At 36.7% G+C, this 20281-nt stretch overlaps 1 protein-coding gene across 15 annotated transcripts in view; it reads left to right on the top strand.

Annotated features, from left to right (window-relative positions):
* The window catches only part of ct (homeobox protein, cut), a 154233-nt gene that overhangs the window by 128987 nt on the left and 4965 nt on the right, over positions 1 to 20281 (top strand). For 8 of the 15 annotated variants that reach the window (XM_088185584.1, XM_088185583.1, XM_088185582.1 and 5 more), the window contains 4 exons: positions 1748 to 1929; positions 5396 to 5610; positions 8753 to 9244; positions 19895 to 20082. In XM_088185584.1, the coding sequence (XP_088041710.1) occupies positions 1748 to 1929; positions 5396 to 5610; positions 8753 to 9244; positions 19895 to 20082 (1077 nt within the window). The remainder of the gene's footprint in view (positions 1 to 1747; positions 1930 to 5395; positions 5611 to 8752; positions 9245 to 19894; positions 20083 to 20281) is intronic. The other 7 variants (XM_088185591.1, XM_088185590.1, XM_088185589.1 and 4 more) reach the window with 1 other exon arrangement.

Genomic DNA, 20281 nt, shown 5'->3' with positions numbered 1-20281 from the left:
ATTGCCCGACCGGTTCATATAATCAGCATTTGTTAAATTTTTATTTTTTTTTTCACATATTCAACTTGGCTTTTAGCTATTTATGAATATATATTTTACCTCATTCAGTTTAAAAAACGCATTACACGAACGGTCCTTCCATCGCGAAAATTCCGCCCCCAAGCAAGTGCTGCCCGGGGCAGTCCCCCCTTTGCCTCTATAGCTACGCCATTGCATTGAATGTATCATATAAAATCGTTTAATTAAATCAGAAACTCTTGCTTGAAAGTGTTTATTTTTGCTTCCATACAAACATACAGCATTATTTGATTAAAAATGACAGATTTACAACTCCATATAATGCTCATCTAAAACTTAATTATTGCTCGTTTTTCATGCAATTGAATGTTTGTTAGCAAAAATAAATATAATTTGATGAAAACTAGTCTAGATTAATACATTTGACTAGCTAGAGAAGCCTAGAACGATGTGGGAATCGTTCGTCAATATTTTATAGAGCATCGAAAATGTATCAATGGAAAAGCCGGCACAAAGTCAACAGTTTGAGAACAATCGAACGTGCCGCGTCATGTGGGACTATTACCCTCGCCGCTCTCGCAAAAAGATTTTCACAACACGTGACTGTCTTCTTCGCACTACCGAATGGTCGGCTACACCCCTGTTTTCGCTGTTCTACCACTAGGTACGGTAAAAAAGTCGCCGTCCAGGGTTTTTTCCCCTTTATCTCTTCCTCTTTGCAACATTCATTAAAATTCTCTTTATTTATTGAGTATTTTGAAATCATCTGGCTGTGAATCCTGCCGCTGCACACGGTCGCCCCGTGTGCGAACCTTGCCTTTTTATTGTGTCTGTCTCGCAGCCAGGTGAATCTTTGGAAACAATTGATACGAGCTATGAATTATTTTTATCGCCTCAGATTTTGATAAAAAACATTACAAACATCACCCCTTCAACGTAGTATAATTTTCAGTATTCATGTGATAAATCACGTGATTGTTTTATGCGTACGTTGTGTGTCATATCAGTGCCATCTGATAGTGCAAACACGACAACACTAATAATTGACGTCAGTGTCGCTCGCCTTGTGTTGTATCAGAGATCAAAAAGCGATTTATTTACAGCTCAAAGTTAAACACAATTTTTCACGCTGAAGGTGAGTCGAACGATGAAATTTTTCAGCGATATACATAGGGGCATTAATGGCGCGTTATCGCCGCATCGTAAATCTGAGCAACGGCCATTGTCACGATGTTCTATATTAGTAATTTTCACGCAAACATGTTTTGTCATACAGCGACTGTTTGCTCAACGAGACGTCTATAAAAGAAATCGTTTCAAAATCGCAAGTTAAAAGGGTATGAAATTAAAAAATAAACAATGTTGTCTCAAGTGAGAGCTCGCCTTTCCTTCATGCAACGCAATAATAATAGATGGATAAACATATATTGATTCAATCACATCAAATCTGATCATGAATAGGCGATTGAATAGCGATTACCGCATTACATATTTAACCCCACAGTATCGACAGTCACACTAGACCACAAACAACATCGGGGGTTAACTGGGGTCGCTTTTTTTATACACTGCTCAAAAAAAAGCTCTCCCCCAGTCTGTTGACACTCGACAATTGGTATTATCGAATATTACCGATTGATTGTGTATTGACAGTTTCAGATTGAATTACTTAGGGGAGAGTCGCTCGATTATGGTGATTTAATTTTTTGTCTTTTTGTTTCCTTCGCAGATCTGCCAGTTGGGCGAAGATGTCCGGAGGCTCAGAGCTTCTTTGGGAGCTTTGCGGGAAGCTCACGGTCAGCAGCTCAGGAGGCTCGAGCAGAGATTAGACGACAAAAGACGACACATTGCGCGCTTGGAAGCTCGTCTGCACACACAGAGGGACTACGATGATATCAAGCGGGAAGTCAGGTAAATAAAAAAATTTGAATTATGGGTGTACTAACACCCCCCTTCGGAAATTATTATCTCTAGACGCTCTCGCAGCTTTTATAGCTCTGTACTAGTGTGTGTACAGTTTATTATTTATATTGTAGCAATTATTTACGATGTTGTCCAAGTACTAATGGTAGATTGTGTGCGCGCCGCAGCAGACAAGTTGAAGAATAAACAATCCAGATTTTTTAATCTAACATCGAGTCAACACTAGAGTATTGTTTACACGGCATCATTATCGTATAATGTAGACAAAAAAATATTTTACAAAATTAATCTAATATAAAAGTTAAACTGGTATCATGTAATACTATGCCATTGAGAAACAGCAATGTTAGTACAAGCTTATAGATAGTATATTTTTTCTAGTATTTTGATTATTTTATCAACTTTGATGCATTTTTTACACGTTTTTGAATTCATAGTAATAGATAATTATAATTTAATTAAACTTAATTAAACTGTTTAAAAATACGGGTATTGTAAAATTAGGAAGGTATAATTGCGTTAATTCTGGGGAAGGTGCATTTTTTTCGTCGTCGCAGCAAGTGCATAATGGCGAGTCTGCAACTCAACACGTGCGCGCATCCTTTTTTTTTTGTTCTATTCATAATATAAAAAGCAATATCGAGAACATTTAAAAATTAGAATCTTGTAAATAAAACACTTTTATAACATCTTAACAAAATTATTTTGTCGTATTTTCGCTTTTATTTTTAATAAATTATTGTATTCTGCCTGGCATCGATAAAAACAGATTTTCAATTATTTTAAGATCGATCTACTCTTACCACACTTCCATAATATTTTTTTTCAGCTCGGCTAAATTTTTTCTTAATTGTTGTTTTATGATTACCCATAAATTTTCAATCGGGACTGTTTCCTAGCCATGTTAATAATGTGATTCCCATTAACTCTTTGAATTGCGTAATATATAGATAGAGGATTCATTGAATGAAAGTTTGAAGGTTGAAACTAAAAAACAAAACGAGCTCAATGTCTTCAAAAATGAGTTCAGCTGTAAAGTTATTCAAGGGTTATAATAAAGTCGTATTTTACAACAAATTTATATGTTTTTGCATTAATAGTGCCCTGGACGAAATTTAAAAAGCCCAATCCATAAGCTTTCATGCACCACATAGGGTGAGTGCTTGATGAGTCGATTAATGCATAAGGGATGAAATCTGCTCTAAACTGATTGAATTTAGATTCGTCGGAGAAAGCCACTCTTCTCTAATCTTCGACGGTCCAATGGCGATGAGCTTTTGCCTTTTTAAGGCGATTTGTTTTATTTTTTTAGTAAATAGTGTTTTTTGCTGGGTCTCGCGCTTAAAATCAAGCTTCAACCAAACGTCTATTCACTGTCCGTCTCGAAATATTCGAGTTTGTAGATTGCACTTCTGTTAGTATTTCAGCAACAGTTTAGAATTGATATTTTTTATATAAAAAAATATATTATATATAATATTTTAGATACTGAAATGCTATTGATATTATCTTTTCTGTAGATAAACTATTTATTTAAGAGACAAAAATAGTTTTAGTTTCAATAGTTTTAATAGTTTTAATAGCTCACTGCATGCTTCTAAAAAAGATCTTGTCAATGAATATAAAATATTTTAACAAATTTTGGCATTAATTTTATTGAATTGATTTTAGAGAAGTTGAAACAATAGTTCTATTGCATTCAAATGATACCAGTTTAAAAGCTAATTGGTTGTTCTTGTTCAAGTGTAGATTTTTTCATGGTGATCGTCACAATATAAGAAGAAACATTTTTTGTCACTACATCGAAAATAAAAGTCCGAACATCTGATTAACATGAACTTTTTGCATCTCTCATGTCATGGTAGATAGCTAATAAATTCTTTAAGATAACTTGAAGTCGGAATATGATATTTACTAAAGCAGGTTCGGCGTCTAGTCTTATTAAAAACAAGTGTCTCAATCGGCTTCTAACATAAATTGGGTACTATTGTTCATTTTGTATCGATTTCCATCACATCACAGATGAGTGGACACTGTCTCGGTACACTTGGTGCGCCTTCTGTCCGAGCTCTTTGCTCGTGGCCAAATCGCCCGCTTTGTCTTCCACAAGATAAATAATCGCCCGCGATTGTGTAAACGAGTTTCGTCTGCTGCCAATTGATTGTTTAATGGAATCTAAATCCGATGCGAAATTCTCGGAAGTGTGCAAGAAGGGCCGGCGGCTCTCTTTGGCCCACCGGGTTCAAAGGGCCGCGCCCGTATGTACGGGCTACCCTTTCACTTCTGCAACAAATCTGGACGGCTTTCCCGGTATTGGAGAGCGATAACGAAATTTGATCAAGAATCGGCCCATTGTGTGCGCATTGTTCAAAGGGAGGGCAGGGCGGTCTAGTTTTAAAGGACAATAACATAATCGGGCCCCGGCGACAGGATGTTTGCGCAGCCCTTCTTCTCCTCAGTCGGATTTCGAGTTTGTTATAATCAAAACTAAACAAGTGAGACAAACGTACCGTTTTATGGCCGCGTTTTAATGTTTATGGCGGGCTCATGTCGCCATAATCAAATTATCGTGGAGATTATAGCGTCACGGCAAACAGTGGTGAGAGGGATGGATTCTAAATGTATAAATTATGTTGGTTGAATATGTGTGATTTTCGTCATAAGAAATATCATGTTTTTTAGTTGAACAGTGATGGGAAAATTCTGACGTTAAAATTGTCTAGTACTTCAGACGATTTGTGAATGAACTCGCATATTCATAGACGCCTGCAAACAAACAATCAAACACCGCAACAGCTCCTCTTGTTCTTGAATGAAATATTTATTTTAACAACCTAACATATTTCCGCTTATAAAGCATCCGAAAAGGAGCTATTAATTACCGCGTCAAAAACGGAAGACGATCGTAAATTTTACGATTAGACTGCGGGTTGTTTCAGACGAAAAATAGGGGTGGATGCTTTCGAGCGTGTATCGGATACCACCTTTTTTTCCTTGTTAATTTCGAAAACGTTTTTTTTCTCTTCTCCTCTCCTTATAAACTACTTAAAAGCGGCGTCTGAGTGCATATTTTATAAATACGAGCGGCGCTTGTTAAACGTCGCGTTTATTTTTCATCCACCTGTCTTCTGAGAAAGCTCTTGTTTGTACTTTATTATTTGTTCCTCTTCCATATCGGCAGGATATTAGCTTCCTTCAGATATCGCTATTTACGCAAATGAAAAAAGTGTTAATTTAAACACATGTTGAGTACCGCAGGAAGCCTTTTGTTAAATAGGGGAGGGTGTAGGGCGCTAGAGCCAAAGAACCGATATTGGTTTAATGCCTTCACCCCACAGAGCGGGGGTTGTTAATTTTTAATATAAACACTCTTGCTTTTTTACGCGTTTTTTAAGTTAAGCCTCTTGTGTAATATATTAAATTTTCATGTGCTTTTTTTTCGGTCTTGTTTCAGCATCTTGAGATCCGTGGATCTTTCGACGAGCTCAGATAGTAAGCAGTTCCAGCAAATGTTGATCGAACGATCGAAAGCCGTGTCAGCTTCCGAGTCACCCCAGCAAATTGTACATCAGATCGCTCCGACGTCGCAGACGCCTCAGCCTCAACCTCATCCGGATTCGAACCGAGATTCAGTGGAACGAGAGCGTCTCAGTGACAGGCGCGATTCAGGTGTGTAAGACTTTAAAGCTTTAATGAGTGACTTGCCAGATCTTCGATCGAATCGGACTTCTGGCGAGTAGAGCTTACTTGTGTACATGACGCCATGGTCACTGCATCTCGCACTGCTTTACCAGCTTGGACTATACAATAATATTTACTATTAATGGTGTCTTTAACTTCTAATCTTTCATACAATTTCCTTCGCTGGATGAGGGAGATTCAAATTTGATACAACAGAGTACACAATCTATATTTATATATATATATGATAAGGAAAAGATGTGCATGTTAAATGTTATTTTTGTGAACGTGAAATTTTTATATATATTTTATTATTTGATCCGTGGTCCTGACGTTTATTTTTTTTCATTTGATACACATTTTTGACCAATATCGTAGTGAGGTAACGCTTCGCAAGTCATTATGATTTCATTCATTAGAAGAGAAAAACTGCCGCTAAGTATAGTGTTTCGTCGGTGATAACAAGCTTTTTTTTTTATTTATGAGAGCTTTATAATCGATTGTTTTAAATAAAATCGCAAGCTCTCTCGAAGACTTATTCTATCATGCCCACACACTAAAGTCATTCTTCAGACGTTGATATATATCTGGAGGACGTGGGTGTCGCATTTGCAACAGATGCATCCGATACAGAAATAAACTTGTCCCACAATGCAAAATATGTTGCATTATGTTTTTGTTATACCAACAAAAAAAATCAAAGTGGACAATGCCTATTCTTAAGACTGAACTCGTTAACGCGTTACAACCAAGTGTAGTGTCATTAGCGGGGATCCTTTCCAAAATTGATTCTAAACACAACAACAATCACTCATTGCTATTCATCAACGTCATATAAATATAGCTTTCCGAGTATTGCTCTTTATTGCGGATACACATTGTGTTCTTTCGCGTTTCTCTCTATCTCTGTCTCTCGCTTCCAACAACAAAGGCGGTAATTACACTGTCTGATATTAATTTTTACGGCTAGTCTCGTTTAATTCAGCGCACCGAGTCGTAAATTGGGCATTCCGCAACATTTATATATTTATTTTCCAACGCTTAGGGAAAAATATAACGGCGGCTCCTCATATCGCATGATTGCGAAACATAAATTAAATAAGCGTGTGCGGCGGCCCTAAGCCCGAAAGGATAATCGCGATTTTTATGCATTCAATAATAATGTATTTAATAAATTGATGATACTGCACCGAGCCAGTTAATTGTACAAGTCAATATTTATAGCAAAAGTCTTAATTTTATACCAAATTACATTCTAGCTTTCAGACTTTCAGACGATGCTACTAAATCAGATTTTCACAAATTAATTAAAATTAAACACTTGAGCACTTAACTATATTCTGAATGTTTGATTAGTATCCAAATAGTGGTTTAAAGCTAAATTGTCAATAAAATCATTCCCGTTTACATTGATAAAAAACTAGTTTATACAGTTCAAACTTATTCTTGAAAAGTTTTAAAAGAAAGCTAGTTTCGTTCTGATTTTTTTAGTATTTCAGATACCATATAGGAGCGTTTAAAACGATTAAGCTCATCCTTGCTATGTCATAAACTCGATATTTGTATTTAATGGAATATGCTGCTATATTTTCCTATCAGACTACCATTTGTACAACTCCTTAAATGGATTAAATCGATTCTGATAGAGCAAGTTTAAGTTCAAGCTTGCACTTGAAATGTTTTAAAAGTAAGCCAGTTTTGTTCTGGAGTTTTTAATACTTTAGTATTCCATATATCGTATATGAGCATTAAAAATCATCAACTGTAACTTGGTTATGTCAATAAGCTCGATATTTGGATACCGATTGCATTCATCTTTTTTTGATAGGAAAAGCTATACTCCTTGAAAAATCATTTCTAATGAAGCAAGTTTAAGTTTAAACTTGCTCTTGAAATGCTTTGAAAAACAGTTTTGTTCTGGATCGTTTCGAGTTATTGGTATTCTATATATGATATACGAGCGTTTAAAATGATTTAACTAAACCTTAATATTTGGGTACCGCATGAACTCGAATATGTTCTCATTGAGCGCATAAACATCTCTGATGGGATATGCTACTATATTGCCCTATCAGACTCCCATTTGTTTTGTGCATTAAACAGCTCCTTGAATGAAAACATTGATTCTGATAAAGCAAGTTTAAGTTTAAACTTGCTCTTGAAGTGCTTTGAAAAACAGTTTTGTTCTGGAGCTCTTAGAGTTATTGCATATACGAGCGTTGAAAATCATTTAGTATAACTTTTTTACGTCAATAAGCTCGATATTTGGGTACCGCATGAACTCGAGTATAATAATCTCATATAACGAATACACATCTTTGATTAGAACTACTGCTACTATATCTTATCAGTCTATTGTTTGTTTTGTGCTAAGCACACAACTCCTTAAATGGATAAAATTGATTCTGATTAAACAATTTTGAGTTCAAACTTGTGTTTGAAATGTTTTAAAAGTTCAGTTTTTAGTATTTCTGATATCATATTCGAGCGTTGGAAAGCATTTCGTTCAACTTTGTCACGTCAATAAGCTCGATTTTTGGGTACCGCATGAACTTGAGTACATTCATATTTTCGATTCTGATCTAACAAGTTTGAACTGTTAGCTGTCAACAGCCCCAATTAAGTTTTGGTTTAGAATGTAGCTAGATACGCATATCAATGAAAACAATGTAGAGAATCGCCCTAAAATTGTATTCGATCAAATTTATCTATGCTTAGTCGAGAGCTTGATTAATAAACTCGAGAGTTTTGTTAAAAATTAACAATGACTTGTTTCAATCGATCTGTTTAGTTCTGTATTTGATGAATTGACGATAGATGCACACAGACTCATGTATCATTATCGGTGGTAGTAACGTTAGATTTATATCACAACATCGCTTAAGTAATTTAATTAACAACACATAATCTGCATGCCAGGTATTGTTATCATCGCATCGAAAAACTTAATCAACCTGTTAACGAACTCTTAAATTATCTGTTGATGAATCCCTCCCGACGTACGGTAAGCGGCGGTCGGTAGTCGGTAGCAATTGGTCAAGTGTTGAGTTTTTGATTTTTTGTTGTCCCTCATCCCGACCCCATCCCAGTTGCCCGGGACAGTTGCAGTAGCCGTCTTGGTTGGTTACAGGCGGCGGCGAGGAAGCGAGCGGCTCTCCACCCACGAACAACAACACAACCCACCTCAACCACAACCACGGCAGCCCATTCCGCTTCGACGAACTGCGCAGCCCGTTCAGATTCGCCGACGACCCCGGGCCGCACCCGCCCGGCGCGCTGGTGGGCCGCCTCGGCGACTCGCTCATACCGAAGGGCGACCCGATGGAAGCCCGGCTCCAGGAGATGCTCAGATACAACATGGACAGATACGCGACCCAAGCCCTGGACACCCTGCACATCTCGAGAAGAGTCAGAGAGCTGCTGAGCGTGCACAACATCGGCCAGCGGCTCTTCGCCAAATACGTACTCGGCCTGTCCCAGGGCACCGTGTCGGAGCTGCTCTCCAAGCCGAAACCGTGGGATAAACTGACGGAGAAAGGCCGGGACAGCTACAGGAAGATGCATGCCTGGGCCTGCGACGACGGCGCCGTCATGATGCTCAAGTCCCTCATCCCGAAGAAAGGTAGGAGGCGCGCGACAGGGCCGCTTCCGAAACTCGAGATAAAAAATTTTGGGCGCCTCCACCCCCGAACCCACCCTCCACTCCCGCCGCGCCTCCGCCGCTTGCCGACATTTATCTGTAGAGTTTCGGGAGCGGCCGCTCTGCCCATCTTTATGCTTCTCTTCTTACATATGATTAAACATATAAACAAAACAAACGCTTGTCTGTCTTCTACTATTTATATACTAACAACCCATTCAACGCTGGCTGCACCCATTATGTTACTACACCGTGCCGTTTGCACTCTACATATTCTATCTTACTCTTAAGTACGTTGTCGCAACTCCTCTCCTGCGTGCTCTTCATTAATCACTAATGGCTAATTTGAATAAAATACTATTGCGGTAGCGGTGCACGTTGCGACATCGACGACAGTGTAAATAGAGTGCGAATGCATGGTTACGCTGAAACTACTCGATAATTGCATCTTAGTTTAATAGACCACAGCTTTAGCGGCATGTGGGGTGTACTAAGTATAATATGGGCAAAGAGACGATTTTTTGCAATTATACAAATAACAATAAGATGTGTGTATATATACCAATAACAATAAGATGTGTAACGTCGCGAATTCTGTAAAAAAAGTATCCAATTTATTATTTAATAATTGACTTTTAAATTAGGAACATTGCTCGGAATTTATATATAATATAGTTTCAATCAACGATGACTACAGCAGCTAGTAGAACAATGTTACATAATAACGCTGTATTTGGACAAAAATGTGTGAAATTATACTGCAAATTTAGTGAAAAAAATAGTTTTAAATCCATAAAAAAATTAAATATACAAAAACTTGTGTTATTTTTAATACAGTAAAATAAAAAAATGTTTGTGGTTACAATTTAAGGCAAGAACTTATAAGCAATACTATAACTTAAACAAGAAAAAATGTAAAAAAGTTCTATTATAATTTAAACTATTGGAATATATACTTATAATTAAAGCTGATTTTTTGTAGTGGTTAAAAATTAGAATAAAATGGGTATTGTAAATTATTATTCTGCGTTGGGCAAGCATATGTTACAATAGGTCTGATAAATCTATTTTTGTGGTTAAACCGCTGTTTTTATCAAATATCGGTCTAAGGGCCGCGATAGCGGCAAACCCCTCTAGTTTTGCAAGCGCATTGTGTGCAAGTGCATTTTACGCGTGACATAAACACGTAGTAAAGATCGTAGCTCCTGAAGACGTAGATCTCAATTTCCCACATGCGCACAACCAGGGCCGGATTAAGACCTTTAGATGCCCTAATCACTTAAAGATTTTGCTGTTCCTAAACTAAATATTTAAAAAAATCTACATATATTTATTTTATGTAAATATTGAAATTAGAATGCGCCTTGACCACTACGTTTCGGAACGAAATAGTAAAAAAAAAATATGAACATCTGTATTGGATTAAACAATGGAATAAGAGTCGACTATTTTATGATTTAACCTTTCGGTTAATGCAAATTTTGAGTCATAAAAGCGACCAATTCCGTTTTCTATATTTGCAACGTTTTGACGAAAACACTTCACTTTATGGATAAATAAAGTCTATTCCATAGTATATACGTATATCTTGAAAATATTTTTTTTTAATAAAAAATATGATATCATACCATTAATTATTTTTAATGATATTTTTTAACGTGTCAAGAATACTCCATTTTACTATAAATATTTCTATGTGTATGCTCTACATAAGTACAGTAAACCCCCCAATAACACGATATATTGTGTGTCTATTTGGGTGCGTGTAGTTGGGGGACTAAAAAATACTCGTACATTTTTTTGTAATACGTACGTATGAATCAGGCGCGTGTGGGGAGATATTCTCCCCTAACGGGCATCCAAATAGCACGCCCTTAATTTACCGTGTTATTGGGGGGCCTACTGTATGTTTCTTAAGTGTGCTCTATTAGTAATATTACTGTGAGGCCCTGCATATTAAACAAAACTTTATATTTTAAACTGTAACCAAAGATTGAAATCTTTCATAGAGACTTAAAAAAGTATAATCGTATATAAAAAAAACACCATTTTATTAGTTTTTCACAGGTGCTACAAAAACAAAATCAAAGTTTTTAGAATCATTACTGACGCATTTTGCTTCTGACGATCTGTTCATCTGATGACCTCAAATCAAATTCTGGTGCCACCCTTTCCTTGGTGCCCTAAGCAGGTGCTTAAGGGTTTATCAAGTCTTGCGCACAATAGTATTACAGATCAACTAAAGACTAAAAACATATCAATCAAATTAATTTTATATATAAACCTTTATTGTATGATAAAGCTGTTTAGACAAAAATATACATTATTATGATTTTATATTTACTTGCTGCGTTTACGCGTAATCCAAGCATATCTTAGATCTCTGTGTCTCGCTGTTGACGCGCAGTATGCACACAATAGGTATTACAGGCCCGCTAAAGACTGTAAACACATCTGTAGCAACACTGTTTAAATAAAAATAAACATTATAATGGCTATATATTTACTGTCAGATACCGACAGTCGAAACATATTTATCGCCATTGGCAATATACCTGCTTTGGTTTATTTCTGGGGAATATGATCATTATAATAATGTCTGAGGTTGTTTTGCGACTTCTATGATCAACTAAATGTTGCTAAATTTAAGCACCCAAATTTATTTATTAAAATATCTTGACATATACACCAAAATCATTTCAATATCAATGTTGCCCTTTTATTGGATGTGTTCTTTATTTCCCAACCTAATAACGGGAACATAGGTATGCTTTTGCGCATACTCTTCATACGCCTTCTTCCCGATCCGTCGTTCACTCTCTGTTAGATGTGTGGTGCTCTGACGTGAGCTATATTCAAAAATTATGAATATTTGGCATCTAATGATTTTATTTAGAAATGAAAAATTATAACACAAAAAATGATATCATATTTTGACAACGTATTAGTTTATTAATGATAATAGTGAATCGTCAACTTGAAACTATATCCTATATTCCGTTTTTAAAATAAAATATCAGTATGTCCGCCCAATAGTCGAACGCAGACAAGTGCCCCCTATGTAAATTTGTTTTGTAATATATATTTTAAGTTCTAGATATAGTATGTAAGACATGTTTTCCAGCGTTTAGGTGTCCTCAGCGTTTTACGGCATGCAGTCATCTGTCAGCAGCTCCTGAACACGTCATCCTAACCGCGTATCATTTCCGACTCATTAATTGTGATGTCTCTAACGTGGCAACCCTTTAATGTCCTCTCACTCACTTTGCGTACTGAAGGATAAAATGACTTGCTACTTTCGGCACCCTAGTCAAATTGACAGTCGATTGAGTAGATATATAATTTGTTATCCCCAATTAAGTATCTACACGCTTCTAATAATAATAAAAAAATATAAAATATTATGTAATGATTCATGAGGTTTACGCTAACATTTCTCGAGAAACGCGCGCCGCTAATCTCAGTGGCGTACCATTTTTTTTATTTACATTTTTTCATTTTATAATAATAAATAAGCTGCAATTATAAAATATTTTTATTGACATCGCAATTTTTAGTCTCGCTGCGCAAAATGGCGCCCAATTAAATGTAATCTAGAGACCTCGCACTGTGAGATCTCATATGTGTATTTTTTTTATTTTCGCCAATCTAAATAGCTATTTGATTAATTTGTTTAATTATCGCAATTGATGCACGAACTCGTGCAATTGTTTCAATGTCTATTTTTTCGCCGTTCGTACAAAGGAGCGCCGCCATTTTTCGAGGAAGACTTGTGAGAGAGTTCGCAAAGAGCTACGATGCGCAAACTCTAATTTCGCAAATCAAAATGAAAGACAAGAGACACCGCGTGCATTTGTCTCCGGCCGATGACGCAAATGCTCCTTGCGGTTTTGATTCGCAAGCAACCCCGTTAAGATAACATTACCGTTAAACATAACTATTATATATTTGGATTGTGTGTGCGTCATCGGTCCGATATATACATATTTTTCGTACATACGTGAAGGAAAATCAACACTTTTCGATGGAATTTGTTAAACAAAATAACAAGCTAAGCGTATACAAATAAGTCTTAGGTGTAAAATCACTATTGTTTTTATGCATGCGTGCAAGATTGTGGCATATCAATCACTGCCATTTTTGCTCATCTCCAACCAGCTATGCCGCGAATGTTATGATTTTAATAAACCTTCTACGAATACGTTTTCCCCTCGTATTGGAAATATTTTCCCACGGCGAGGCCACCGTCCCTCGCCTCTCCCCCTGCAAAGATATTTTTCATAAGTATTTTTCTATGGCAAACTCGCAATAATAAGATCATTAATCAAATACTGCACCCGGTGGCGGCTTTTAATAAGTGATGATGGCTAATTGGCCGCGACTGCGCAACGCCACTGGAACAATTAATGCAAAAAATATTTATATGTATATGCGATTATCCTTCAACGCTTCAAAATTCCTGCCCATTTTTGCGTTTAGCGACTCTGACTTGCGCTATTTGCGAAATGTTATGTTCGCTCACATTCCGCTCTAGATGCAAAAGTAATTATTGTAAATATAATTTAACAGATCTACGCGCGACTAATTGTTAACTGAAATAAATATCAAAGTTGCATGCCGCTTTTTCTATTTTAAAATTTGCGATAATTTAAATTGAATTAATTACATTTAAGAAATCACACTACTCCCCTGGTCGGCGCCTATCAAAGATGTGAACGTCGTTATCATAAATAACTTTTCCGATACGGCGAAAATGCGCTACCAATAAAAACTAATATAGAAAATCTTCGGAATTCGTCAAATTTTAATGCGAATTAATATTATTCTAGTACCATACCGCCGTCGCCATCAATCGGAAAATTTGTTTCGAAATTCTTTACGATAACGCAGCCAGCGGTCGTCAACTTTAAACGTTTCAAAACTTGATCAATTAATTTATTCGGATCGTTGATTAAATCATAGTCGAGTTAATAAAATTTAAATAGTATAACAATAAACTTTATTGTGTAATATTAATATTTTACTGCTCCAATTTATGGACTATATTATTATATTAAATTTGGAATTTCATCAACTCTAATTCCAAAGAAGCTAATAGTTTAGTAATATCTAATAATACTTGGCACCCAGTTAAGAGTTGATAACAGTGCATTGCACAAAATTTGTATAAAAAAATGTAGATCGCATTAGAATCTAACTCCACCTCCAAAATCATCCCCTGTGTGAAAGTTTATATTGCTCTTCGTTGGGCGACAAAGGATAATTCAAACAAAACTCATTCGATGTGAGGCCATTATTTTTTTTAGATGAGTTTATATGCTAATTTATAATTTATAGCTCTCGAAAGTCTAGCTTACTATTGTGCAATTTATTGTTGTAAGCCTAACCATTGTTAGTTATTGACGAAATCCCGAATTTCGGAATGGGGAAAATAGCTGAAAATTATTTATCTATTTATATATAAGACGTTATCTCGGTTATAACTTGGCGGATGTTGGTTTTTAGATGCTCAAATGTTTCGGGTTTACCGGCGTAGACACGACACTTAGCGCAACCCAAAAAAAAACTAAAGGCGCTAAATCGCATGATCTAGGCGGCCAGTTGACGTCACCAAAACATGAAATAATGCAACTTGGAAACTTTTCAAGCAAAACATTGCACCTGATGTGTGACAAGTTTCGCCGTCTTGTTGAAACCACATGTGTTTCACATAAATATATTCCATTTCGTGCCGAAAATAATCGGTTATCGTGTGTCTATAGCGCTCACCATTGACTATTACAGTCTGACTTTCATCGTTTTCAGAAAATTAAGGTCCAATGACGCCGCCTGACCACAATGCGCACCAAACATTTACTTTTTGAGCTCTCGTGAATCACAAGAGAATTTGACTTGCTTATATGCGTTAATTTTGCTTAATAATATACTCAAAAAAGGTAGATTTTCTTAATTTAAAAAAATCAAAACTCGTCCTGCTGCTCTAGCACCTAATCTGCATCTGAGCTTCAGTTCTAGTGCTATCTGATTTTTTAATAAAAAATATTTTATAAAAAATTCACTACGTTGCGAATTGTTCGCTCAGTAGGACGATGAAATTGATCATAATCTTCCCGTAAATATGGATATACAGTTTGTACAGAATTGTTATTTCTGTAGAACAATTGAATTATTTTATGAGTTAATCGGTGGTTTAGCGATCTATTTCGTAAATGTGTTGTTGCAAACATTTGACACTCTGAACACGCGTGATCATTGACAGCTGTCTGATTTTCTGTGCTGCCAACATATGAAACTCGAAATGGATCATCCTGTATTATAACTTCTGGAATAAAATATTATATTTTACTTCACTGATGAAGATTCGTTGTTCGAAACCAATCGCATAATTGGCTTTCGCGCCGCTTGATTGATGAGTCGCTTTGTCAAACGTCGTTTCCCTATCGTTCCCCCCAAAAAAAACCGAAAAGTTAAAAATCACCCTAATTAATTTTTATTTTTTTATATAATAATATTCTTTTCATTCATCCCGATCTGAATCTGCGAAGCGTCCGTTTGCCGTTCATAATAAAAGGGGGTAAATAATGCACTTTTTCAACGGACGCTTCCGCCGACGTGACTTACCGGGGGCGCTCGCCCCCCGGGGACCACAATGTCAACAATACTGACCAAAGGAAAGGACCACCGGAAGACTGTCGGTCGGAAAATGGTATCGCCACTATTTATGGACCCGGTGTACCCCTCGGCTAATATTTAATTTTAATTAGCAAAGTACAATGGATCAATTTAGACCCCCTTGACGATAAATTTCGCAAGGAGACAATTGAGCTTAGATTTAAATTATAATATATACTTTCTGTAAAATGTGCTGAAGAGGCAGTTTTCAATAAAAGATCGGGAAAATCGAGGAAAACCTTATTCGAAAGTGACTGATGGTTTTTTTTTCAAATGTAATAAATTATTAAAATGGAGTTGCATCCACATCGTACCAAAAAAGTTTATATCTCATGGACTATCAATGCTATTTAAAAATTAAAAATGCAATTTGGAAGTTCTTTATAAATATATTTAATGCGACAATCGATGTAAAAAGTATCACAAAATTATATTTTAATTTTAAATTCAAACTAAATATTTGTTTATTTATTATTCCGATTCGTACATAGGGTCACTAAAAAAGTATGAAAGGGCTCGGGTGAGACGGCGACGGCGGAACAAAGAATTATAAATCTGTAACGCGGACAATGGCCAAATCGACGCCGGGGGCTGGGGGTGGTTCGGTGGTGAATTTTGCGGCTCGAGTGCCTAGTAGTAGCAGCAACCGACAACCCCTCGGATTCGTTCGCACCTCCTTACTTAGTGTAGTACACGCGGCGAATACTTTGTCGATATGTTTTCGGCAAAGTATCGTAAATCGCCGAACCGAGCGGTTTTTGGTGACCGACCCTCGTTAGTGCACCTACGCCACTGTCTCTCGCTGTTTACGCAAACTTTAACGTCATTAATGTATTTCGAATTTGGCCATCCGTGTTATAGTTTTGCGGCTTTGGCCGCAACTTTAACCCTGTCCTGCTAACGAGAGTCGAATCGGCCTGCTGCGATTTATATGTATCGACCCGGAAAATGAGTTTTCTCACTGATGATAAGCATACAATGGCTTGGAGAAAATTTAGGATGGGCTCGTGCCTATGTATGTATATAGCATTAAAAGACTAATGATTGACATATTATGTGTATTGAATGGGCCAAATTTTCGGAGGCACGCGATTTCGATTTTAGCGATGGATGTGTCGGAAGACGCTAAAACGCGATGTCCTATGCAATGTAATGCGATCGCCAACAATAGGCAGCTCTCTCTGTTCCTCGTCGACATCAAAAAGGGCCAAGTCCCCCCGACGCTAGATTGTATCCTGGCACGCGATTTCAATCATTATTTTTCTTCCACGCTGTGTATATTAAACTACGCGATTAGTATTACGTGTGTGTATGTGTGAAAGAAGAAATTTGCATAAATCAATATCGTTGCTGGAAGGACATTGCTTGTACGGCCAAGCGCCGCTAATTTCATGCAATAAAGCATGAGGGGTACACGGGGTGGTTAAGAAGTTTGTTCGTAGTGTACTTATTAATAAATAAAGCCAAGTTATCATAGCTTATTCTACTTACTTTTATAACATACCATCGTTTTTCATCACCATTTCTTCGATGGTATTTAAGAGAGTTTTTTCACAGTTTTCGCCCAAAGCGTTTTGATTTTATAAATCTCTAAAAAGCATTGGATTCTACAATAGAAATAAACCCAAATTATGTAAAATATAAATCCACTTGTTGGACAGGCAGGAACGTCATTTCAGCTTTTTCTAGGGGGGAGCTAAAATTGGTCAGTTAGTAGTCGTTTTTTAATATTTCATTTAATTTCAATAAGATTTATAGTACTTCATTAAATACGATGCATTTTTTTTTGCTTAATTCAACGGGTCCCTATTTAGAATCCACGTTAAAAGCAATAAAATCATGCCGTCACCGTCGCAGTGAAAATGCTCGGTTATCTAGCGTTCATATTAAGACTTTATAACAATAAGTGAGAATCGAGTGAAGCATATTTAAACTGAATTTTGATCAATAGGAGAGCGCAAAAACAATTATCCCTTCTCAGAAGTCAAAAATCCACGTCAAAAGCAATAAAATCGTGCCGTCGCCATCGCAGTGGGAACGCTCGTTGCCGAGCGTTCCCAACGAGCGTTCCCACTGCGATGGCGACGGCACGATTTTATTGCTTTTGACGTGGATTTTTGACTTCTGAGAAGGGATAATTGTTTTTGCGCCCTCCTATTAACCAAAATTCGGTTTGAATACATTTTGACCAATAATATCATATCAGAAGTCCGTAGTAATATCACTAAGGATGGCTTAAATATTTTTAAAACATAGTGTTAAGTACAGACAAACTATGTAGCAATATGCGAAATGAGACGTCTGACTATATTTCTATTAAAGCTGAGTTAGCTTAGTTTGTATTTTGAACTTGACCTAATGAAAGTTCTAAAACTGTAATTAGTTTTAGAAGTTGGTTTTGGTTAATTTGTGTAGGTTAGGTTTGGATTTGGACAGCAAATGTACATTCACAACTGTCAAATTGAGTTTCATAGACATTTTAAAGCAGCATATAATTTCACTAGCGCATAAGCTAAATTATATTTTCGCTAGTAAAAATATATATCTACTGATGAAAATGTATTTGGGTTTCACTAGTGAAAATATAGCTTCACCGAAAAATACATATTCACTGTAATTATACATCGCATGTAAATAAATAATGGTATGTAAATTTATATTTTAATACCTTTGGAAAAGTTTAAATCATTTAATTTTATTAGCACATGCCAGATTAAATATATTTTCACTAGTAAAAATATATACATATCTACAGGTGAAAATGTGTTCCGATACTGAAATACCATATTTTTAAAAATGTTGCGCCACCCGAGAATAAAAATAAAAATATTATAGATAACTCGGGTGGGGGGGGGGGCAAAAGTTGGTCAGTCAGTAGCTATTTAATATTTCGATTTTATTAAAATTCATACTATTTCTTTAAGTGACATGCATTTTCTAGCCAAATTTAAGAGAGGGCAAATGGCTCCCACCTGCCCCTCCCTAAATTACGTCTCTGTGGACAGGTACACAATTATTGGAAATTTCTAGACGCAGGGATTCAAATTAAACGCGACGATAATTGGCATCGACCACTGAATGCATTCGCCGCTATGCGAGTACTTAGCCACTGTCAAAACATGTGTCTCCATAATTAAGAGAGTTTTTCCCGGCCGATTCACATCACCGGGAGCGTCTTTAACGTTCGTCGACCTCTTCTGTAATCGGTGCCAAATATTTGTGCAAAACCCGCTAAATGTGTCCATTGTCCACTTAAATCGAGTGCACTGACAGAAACATGTCACCGTAATGAAGGTCTTCGCTGCAGATTTTTTTGCAGATTTGCGCGTGGGTGTGCTGAAAAACGATTCGCTGTCTATAGTAGATACTTTAGAACTCTTGCTGAACAAAGTATACATCTATCGCCTGTAACAGCTGAAGTAGAAGCTGGTGATTAGCTTTTTCATCTGAACTTAAAAAACTTGTTGCTCTATATTCATGAGCGCCAAAATTAGATTATTGAAATCCATTTCCTTTAGTACGTTAAAGTGTCTTCTCTTCAATTCAAAGATCATCGACTTTACCTATCTATGCTTACCTCTTTGAAAGCGCTCGCATTCGGGACGATCATAAAAGCAATCAACGACTTTATTGCAGATGGTGAATCTATTTCTGATCCACAATGACCGCAACAATAGGGCGGGGGCGGATGCGTTCCCCGTTGACAAAATAAATTCTCGCCTGAGACATCTTTACGACTTTATATATTTCAGTCCATTCCCGAAGATCAAATTTTCTTTGGTGTCTAATTTTGATGCGTTATTTATGCGCTGCATTTTGCTCATTTCGCGTATCTCTCCTCCATCTAGCTCGACGCCGCTGCTGACACATCAAACGATGTACACTTTTTTTATACCCCAATGTTTAAGATCGAAAGTCAAAGATTCGAACGAGTTTTTAAATGTTTCGTAAATATTTCAGCTGGAAAAGAAGGCGGCATGACGCCGTTCGGGCGCGTCGAATCCGGAGAAGGCGGAGAAGAACGACTCGCTCATCTCTTGTCCGAAGCATCTCAACTTTTGAGGACTCCGGCTCCGGCTGAAGACTCGCGAAGCAACGACGATTCCAAATCGCCGCACGCGCCTTGCATCTCACCCTTCTCAAACAAGGTATGTATTTTTCTTATGTTACTAATTATTATAATTTAAAATTTAACTATTCTATTATAGTAATTCGTAAAATCTTTAAAAACAATCAACATTCACTGCTAACTTAAGGGTGCTATTTAACAGGAAATTATTTTGAGAGATATGTGCATTAAAATAAATACTATGTTCCATAAAACGAATTATTTGTGCATTTATGTAA

The sequence above is a fragment of the Plectrocnemia conspersa genome, unplaced genomic scaffold (assembly GCF_051122295.1).
Source record: "Plectrocnemia conspersa isolate PC_06_02 unplaced genomic scaffold, ASM5112229v1 ptg000005l, whole genome shotgun sequence".
Classification (NCBI taxonomy): Eukaryota; Metazoa; Arthropoda; class Insecta; order Trichoptera; family Polycentropodidae; genus Plectrocnemia; species Plectrocnemia conspersa.
The sequence above is the reverse complement of the archived record's forward strand: the minus strand, read 5'-3'. Positions and strand labels throughout refer to the sequence as shown.